We start from the raw sequence: 8722 nt of genomic DNA, 5'->3' as shown, positions 1-8722 counted from the left end.
AAAAAAAAAAAAAAAAAAAGAAGACAAGTGTGGAAAGGACACTGGGCACAGGGAGCCACAGGAAGACAGATGTAAAGGCAGGATAGAGAGGGGTACTACAGGACCCAGACCTTAGGGTACCAGGCAGCACTGGGTATGTGGAAAGATTGCTCTCCATCCACAAATACTGCATATAAACTTTTACAGCCCTAATGTTTTAATCTACTAAAAACTATTCGGAAGACTTCTGCCATTTTTACAAAACACGAAAGAGAATAGCTGATGTTCTGTCATCTGTAAGGTCTATCTGAAGCATCTCTTCCCTTTGTGTTTTACTTTCTCCCTCAGCAAGCTAATTCACTCCCAGAGCTGAAGACCTCAGCCTCTCTGCTGAGCTTTGGCTTGTGAAACATTGTCACCTGGATGTCATGGTGTCACTTCCATCCAACATATACCAAACTGAATCTACAGTATTTCTTCCCAATCTGTTCCATCTCTTGTATTCTTTATAAGTAGAACAACCATATTCCCTATTGTTTCAGTGACTCTAGTGCAGGTTAAGAAATTCGAAATCCCTCGTGTCAGAATTAATCTTATTTCTCTCTTCTATACCCCCACATAGCATTTTGCTCCCCTATCACAGGGAATATTATAGTCTGCCTGCTTTTGATAGTGTGATTAGTTGCATATGTCCCCTTTGTTGTGGCACCCTGAGGGCAAAGGCTTTTTCTGGGCCACCTCTCTGCACCTTCACAGGAGCAGCATTTTATATGATAGACACTCAATGAATCTTGTTCAATTGAAGTTAAGGTACATGAACATTGCCATAGTGTGAATTCAAATAAGCAAGTTATCTTCTTAGGGAAATAGGCATTTAAAACCTTATCTTTATTTGTAGAAAGAAAGTTTAATCTCTGTAGGAATTGTATTCAAAAATAAATAACACAGTACTTGGGGGAGAGGGGCAAATGATCATTCTCTGTCTCTCTGAAACCATGCTGAATAGGTAAACCCTCATATCTCATCTGTCCATAAGGCTAGCTCTTCACAGAGTAAACAAAATACAGCATAACTTGAGGACCTGGGTATCCCTCTAAGGAAAAGTCTTTTAGATCTTGGTTTCTTAAATGTCCTCATTTTTTTTCCCCCAGTGACATTTTTGTTGTCCGGAAGAGCAGGAATAATTTTCTTATGTGATTGAGGTACCAGAAATGGGGACAATTTTGTCTGAATGGTACTCAGTTAATAATAAATATTGTCAATCTTTTTATTTAGAGCACATCCAAATATAAGTATTTCTGTATATCTTAAAGAAATTAAATGTATTATTAAGCGAAGGATGACTTCTGCCTAAGATGTAAAAATATGTAAAGAAAATCATCCCACGTGAAACAAACACATGACAAAATAACCAAATTTCCTGCTTCCCCTCCTTTCCCTTCCCAGTTCTTTATACTTTGGCTATACGACTGCATAGCAGGCAAGAAGACTAGAAGGCCAGATGGACAAACGACTTAGGCTTATGGGCTACATAGGGGGTCAGGGACAAAGCTACGCAGACAGACAAAAAGAATATACACAGGATTCAAAAGAGAAAGACTGCATTCTTTTGTTCTATGGCTCCCACATTAGTGTTGAATTTGGAAAGCTCTTTAATAAAATTATATGATTATTTAAAAAAAGAGAGAGAAAGACTGCATTAGCCTCTGGATGTGAGAGAAATACAAATGGCAGAATTGTTAGAACTTGGATAGTTGCTCAGTCAGTCCTTCTAGAGTGAGTGTTTCAGTCCTCCTTGGAGAAGAATTCCCAGAAATTTAATTCCATCTTTATCATTAAAAATCCTGTATTTTGTCTGTTTTTTTCTACAATGCTTAACAGAAAAGGCGTATGTTTCTAAGTTCTGCTGTGTTGCTTTGCTTTGTGTTTGCTCACTGTAGGCCAGTTTGGTATTCCTGAAGGGATCGTCTTTTCTATGCCTGTGAAATTTGAGAATGGAACTTGGGTGGTTCTTACAGATCTCAAAGATATTGAAATAAGTGAACAAATAATGACCAGAATGACAAGTGATCTAATTCAGGTAATGTCAGAATAGATGCAAGAGGACTGACTTTGATAATGACCTTAAACTGATTCCCCTAGGCCAAGGCATACATTGGTTTTTCTATGGATTCAATTTTTTTTTAATTCCTAAAAATAATGGGATTATAAATGTTTGAAAAAAATCAGTGAAAGAACACTACTCATTTGGTTATACAATTTCTGGTATGTTAAAACATTTATTTGTTATTTCAAGAATCAAAGTGTTTTTCTATTAAAGAATAATTAAGTTAGGAATGTGGTCATTTAATTCTGTGATTATAAAATTTTTCAACAGGAGAAACTTGTTGCACTTGGAGACAAGATACATTTTCAGCCATACCAATCAGGTAACCTCTTAGATGTGATGTTTTATTGGACTTCTATTAAAAGAGTATTAAAATATTTGTTATAACTGAATCACTGTTAATATGAATAACTCCCATTTATATTTTATCATTTCTAAACTAAATTAATGACAAAATAAACTGCTAAGTCCCATGTGTCCTTTGAAATAAAACATCTCATGAGAATGTTAAAGAAAACACAAGTTAAAGACACTAGGATCTTATAAGTGTTGCAGGTATCATATTAATTTCCTGGGACTACTGTAGCAAATTACCACAAACTGGATGGCTTAAAAACAACAGAAATTTTATTTGTTCACAGCTCAGGAGACTAGAGTACCTGATGTGAGGTGTCAGCGGGGCCACACTTTCTAGGAAGGCTCTAGAAAAGAATTCTTTCTTGCTTTTTCTAGCCTTGGGTTGCAGTGCTTGCATTCTTGGTTTGTTGCTGCATCACTCCAATTTCTGCCTCCCTCTTCACATGTCTGTCTTTCCTGTCTGTGTTTCTGTGTTTCCAAATCTCCCTCTTTCTTTCACTCTCTTTCTCTCTCTCTCTCTCTCTCTCTAAGGATACCAGTCATTTCATTCAGGACCTGCCCTAAACCAGTATAACCCCATCTTAAATTGAGTATATCTGCTAAGACTCTATTTTCTGTAAGGTTACATTTATAGGTACCAGGTATTAAGACTCCAACATATCTTTTTGGAAACACAATTTAACCCACAGCACCAGATTTATTTTTAGATAACTTTATTAAAAGCCAATAAATTTCAATAAGCTTGTTTTTCTTATTGGTATTTTCTCCAATCATACAGAAATAAGGAAGGGCTGACATATTTTCTTTGCCTTAAAGATGATCTCAAGTATGGATATATACGTGTAGAAATAAATCAATTTATTTATGCAAAGGGCTTTAGTCAAGTGTCTTTTGGAGCCCAGTATTTCTTCCTCTGCTAATGTGTATGCAGTACCAACTATAAGCCAGTAGCAGGAGCTAGAAATACAGAAGTGAATTAGATAGACTTGATCTTGCCCTCTTGGAACCTTCAGTCCATCAAGGGGCTGGCCACACATGATGTAGATGACTGCAATTGTGGCACGTCAGAGGAGTAACTACTGGCTGCTGTGCTGTCAGAGCTCATGCCTGGGGATAGAAGGGAAGATCCTGAAGCAGGAAAGTACATATTAACTTGTTTGAAAAAACTGTGGAAAAAGCGTGTGTGGCTGAAGCCAGAAGAGATGGAGCTGAGAGATACAGCCATGAGGAGTGGATGTGAGAGCTACAGAAGGTTTCCAGATGGAGAGAACCTGGTCAGGTGTGGTATTAGTTTGCAGAATATCCTGGGATAAGGCAAGACTGTTTGCAGAAAGACTGGTATTGGGGGATAGCTCAGTGACACAAGGAAGAGATGCTTACAGCCAAGACCAAAGGCAGTAGAAATTTGAGAGATATTTAGGAGGTGGAATTATCAAGACTTGCTGATGCATTGGCTCTGGTGAATCCCAAAGTTCTTCTAGCTGAGCAACTGGGCAGATTTAATATTGATAAGGGGAAAATGGTAAAAGAATGAGAGAGAATATGAGAATGTGGGAAGTGTGTGTGTGTGTGTGCGCGCGTACGTGCGCACGCACTTGTGCATGCACATGTGTGGATGGAATAGGAAGCAGCATGGTGCCAGAGTAGAAAAAGTATGAGTTTCATTTCTTACATTTTGATTCTGAAATACCTGTGTGAGATCTAAAATGGAAATGTCATATGGAGAACTGCATACTTCCTGGAGCTCAGAAAGATCTGGACTATGGTTGCCAAACGAGGAGGTGTTGCCTCATAAATAGAAATGAAGCTATCTGTATGATGGAGATTGTCCAGAGAGAAGGTGAGAGGAGAAAGCCTGGAGGAACTTAGCCCGTCATGGTTAGGTGGAACAGGAGCAACTGACAGACGACCATGATGGTCAGAGAGGCAGGATAAGCCCCTGAAATCGGATGATGTAAAAGACCTGAGGACAGAGGGTGTTTGAAGAACAAGGACTGGTCTACAATGTCAGATGCTATTGGTGTATCAGATAAAATGAGACCTGAAAAGTACCCAGTGGATGTAGGACAAAAGTCATTCGTGACTTTGATGACACCAATTTTGTAGAATGGAGAGGGCAGAAATGAGAGCAAAGTAGAAAGGAAGGTCCCTAGCTTTAGAGGCCAGAGTGTCACTCTGGAACTGGTGTGCTTAGTGTTGTAGGCCCAAGGAATGTGCCATACACCATGACAGCAGTGGGAAGGGCACCATCAGGACTCTGACTTGATGGGAGGACTTTCTGGAGGAGGTGACATCGAAACTGAGTTATGAGGGGAAGGATGGCCAACAGTCAGGGGCATGGTAGGAGTAAATGGGAGAGTTGTTCAAAGAAAGGAACATATTCAAAGCTAAAGAAAAAAGAAAGAACTTTCGAAGAACTGCCAATTTGCTTTATCTGGTAAATAGAGTTTGAGGAATGTCATGAGGCCAGAAGGTAAATAGGGGCCTTGCTAAAACCAATGAAAGATTTTAGGCAGAATAGGGACAGGAGCAGCTTCTAATTTAAAATGATCACTGTCTGCCATGGGAAGAATGAATTGGAGGGGGAGAGAGGAAGCAGGAAGACCAGCTTTGTTGCAGGCAGAGAAATGATGAGGACCTTAAGCAAGAAGTGGCTGTGGGGATGTAGAGAAAAAGCTAGATTTGCAAGAGATACAGTGGACAGAACTTGACCAATCTGAGATTGAGGATAACAGAGCGCTCTAGAGAGTCAAGAATGCCCCTGATGTTTTCAACATCTCCACACATGGCCGTGGTGTTATCTGAGGCAGAACTTCCCAAACAGTGGGCCACAAATGAATTGGGAATGTGGAGCTCTTGATATCCTCAGTTCTAGGGGCAGAATCTGGGGCAGCTGGAGTCCTCCAGCTGGTTGCCTCTCTTGTCCTTGTCACTTACTATGTGTACTGAGTCATGAAAATGATTGGGAAGGTACAATTAATGTAAGGAATAAAGGAGAAGGAGCAGATTTTCAAGAGACATCTAAGTGAAAGTGTCTGGTAGATAACAGATAACATGTCTCTGGAGCCCAGGAGAGAGCTCTGGGCTGGACATGAGGACGCAGAGTTGTCAGCAACTGGCAGTAATGAGAATAAATTGATAACCATAGTGACCTACTGGAGCAGGACCTGAGTAGCGGGGGAGGGAAGACTTCTGCAGTTTAGGGTTTCTTGTGCCTCTTGGATTTTGTTCCATGTGCATGATACATATATCCAAAAATATGAGGTGGCAGATCGATATCTGGATGGTTGGAAGTTAAAGTCTAACTACTATTAGAGAGGAGAGGGTGAAGATAGAGGGGAGTGAGCAGAAGGGTCCTCTGCTTGAGTAGAACTCAAGTGCCAGAGCACAGGGTCACCTCCACACTGAAAGTGTCTCTGCTGCTGAGGCTGGAAGGAAAGGGAGAAGGTGATGGATGCAGATGCAAGTAAGTGTATGGGATGGAGGAGTGAGGAACAAAACAGGCAGTGGGACCAGGTCCAGAGGGCCAAAGACTCAGAGAAAGGCTGGGCTTGTAAGGAAGGACACGAAGGTTTGAAATACAGGCATGTGTGCATAACAACATTTTGGTCAATGGCAGATGGCGTAATCCCACAGTGGTTCCATAACATAATGGGGTTAAGCAATTCCTTCCACCTTGTGATGTTCTGATGATCCTGACCCTGTGTAGGCCTAGGCTAATAATGTATGTGTTTGTGTTTTCGTTTTTAACCAAAAAAAAATTACAAAGAAAAAAGTAATTTTTAGGCTGGGTATGGTGGCTCATGCCTGTAATCCAGCACTTTGGGAGGCTGAGGCGGGCAGATCATGAGGTCAGGAGTTTGAGACCATCTTGGCCAACATGGCGAAACCCTGTCTCTACTAAAAACACAAAAAATTAGCTGTGCGTGGTGGTGGACCCCTAGAACATTACTGTATACTACTGTAGACTGATAAACACCATGCTCTTAGGCTACACTGAATTTATTTAAAATTTTTTTTCTTTCTTCAATAACAAATTAACCTTAGCTCACTGTATTTTTTTTTACTTTATAAGTTTTATGTTTTTAAAAACTCTTTTCTGTTAGCACTTAGCTTAAAACACAAACACCTTGTACAGCTATACAAAAATATTTTTTCTTTATATCCTTTTTCTTTATATCATTTATGCCCTTTTATAAGCTTTTTTCTATTTTTAAAAATTATTACTATTTTTTTTTTGAGATGGAGTCTCACTCTGTCGCCCAGGCTAGAGTGCAGTGGCACGATCTTGGCTCACTGCAACCTCTATCTCCCAGGTTCAAGCAATTCTCCTGCCTCAGCCTCCCAAGTAGCTGGATTTTATTTCTATTTATTACTTCCTTCTTTATCCAATCCAGACCCTCATAGCTAAGGTGACTTTGGTTATCCACATTGAACATAAGAGTGGAAAATGAGTCCAGTTCACTTAGCATTTGGGAAGGAAGAAGATGAGGCAAAGAAATTGAAGGTCATTGCAAGAAAGCAGATGAAGTAATAGACTTTGGGGGTCTAGGATGGTTAAGGAAGGAAGTAATAAATAGAAATAAAATAAAATAAATTAGCTGGGCATGGTGGCACACGCCTATAGTTTCAGCTACTCGGGAGGCTAAGGCAGGAGAATCACTTGAACCAGGGAGGCAGAGGTTGCAGTGAGCCAAGATCACACTACTGTACCTCAGCCTGGGTGACAGAGTGAGACTCTGTCTAAAAAAAATAAAATAAAAGAGTCCAAACAAGGAGGATATTGAAACTATTTAACAACCAGGATGGGTACAGATCCCAACCAATTAAAACAGTTGCTGCCTTTCAGAATGGACTAACTGATCAAAATAAACAGGGCCATTGGTCCAAACCAGAGAGGGCTGAGTGAGGTCAAAGTAGGGGAAGTGGGGGAGGAAGTGTGGGGTTTGGGAGTTCAGAGGAGGTTCTGGCTGTTGGCCAAGTCACCAGGAGTGGGCCAAACCAAAGCCCAGAGGATGCAGGAAGTGAAGGTGCAGGCACAGAGGGATATATAGAAGTCCAGTGCGCATTTGATTTACCTCAGATTCTTTTATTCTCAGAATTCAGAGGCCCTCTGTGTGCTTCCCACACTAGGCAGAATAGAGCTTCAAGTTCCTTTCATGGGAGTGGGCTACAAAGCAGTCATTCCAAAACTGACTCTATTGACTTACAGATAGTCCTAACTGTCCCAAATATACTTGTATTATAAACAGTTTTGTGAGAAAAAAAAAAAAAGACTTGATTTTATGCTGTGTATTAACAAAGAACAAAGGTCGAGGGGTGTGCGTGTGTGTATTTGATTGATCTTAACTTTGTCATCTTTGGCTCTTGCCCTCATAAGGAAACACTCTTCCAGGTATTCCAAAATCAGAGAATTGAAAATAATCAGAGATTCCCACCCTCTCAAAGTGTGGAGATCTCTGCTTACTAACATATCAATGAGATTATTCTTGTGTGAGGTTTGTTTAATCTCTTCAATTAATGCAATACTGACTTTCCTGATTTTAGAAACTGAACTACATAAAAAAGATAAAAGGATCTCCTTACTCATCACAGACGACAGCCAGGAAGGACAGATCTCAGATGGTAGGTATACTTACACTCAATGTTTTCAAATGCCCTTTTTATTCAAGAGTTAACACTACATTTCAAAGAAAGAAATTTGATCACCCACCAACTATAAAGTGGGAGTCAAGTTATCCTATATTTAAAAATAGGATTATATTTAAAATCTGTTTAAATCTTTGGAGAAAAATACCAGATATTCACTAAGCACCGTCTATCTGCTGGATGCTGTGAGAGACACTGGGGCCACAATAAGGAAATGACGGCCCCACTCACTGGGGAAAGGGCCCATGAGAATTTGAAAAGGTAAATCCCAAGACACACCATGAATTAAATGGTTTCATATAATGAGGCAAGATAGATGAAAAGGAAGGAAAGTACATAATAAGTAGTCTAAAAATTTACATGAGGGCCGGGCACCATGGCTCATGCCTCTCTAACACCAGCACTTTGGGAGGCTGAAGCGGGTGGATCATGAGGTCAAGAGAACGAGGCTATCCTGGTCAATATGGTGAAACTCCATCTCTACTAAAAACACAAAAATTAGCTGGGCATGGTGGCATGTGCCTGTAATCCCAGCTACTTGGGAGGCTGAGGCAGGAGAATTGCTTGAACCCGGGAGGCGGAGGTTGCAGTGAGCCAAGGTCGCACCACTGCACTACAGCCTAATGACAG

The 8722-nt window shown here is 40.4% G+C and overlaps 1 protein-coding gene across 4 annotated transcripts in view; it reads left to right on the top strand.

Annotated features, from left to right (window-relative positions):
* Positions 1-8509, top strand: part of MDH1B (malate dehydrogenase 1B) — a 24505-nt gene extending 15996 nt beyond the window's left edge. For all 4 annotated transcript variants that reach the window (XM_017546685.2, XM_017546688.2, XM_017546686.2 and 1 more), the window contains 3 exons: positions 1920-2059; positions 2357-2408; positions 7991-8509. In XM_017546685.2, the coding sequence (XP_017402174.1) occupies positions 1920-2059; positions 2357-2408; positions 7991-8121 (323 nt within the window). In that variant the 3' untranslated portion in view covers positions 8122-8509. The remainder of the gene's footprint in view (positions 1-1919; positions 2060-2356; positions 2409-7990) is intronic.
* Positions 8510-8722: the final 213 nt, after the last annotated feature.

This window comes from Cebus imitator, unplaced genomic scaffold (genome assembly GCF_001604975.1).
Source record: "Cebus imitator isolate Cc_AM_T3 unplaced genomic scaffold, Cebus_imitator-1.0 Scaffold191, whole genome shotgun sequence".
NCBI lineage: Eukaryota > Metazoa > Chordata > Mammalia > Primates > Cebidae > Cebus > Cebus imitator.
The sequence above is the reverse complement of the archived record's forward strand: the minus strand, read 5'-3'. Positions and strand labels throughout refer to the sequence as shown.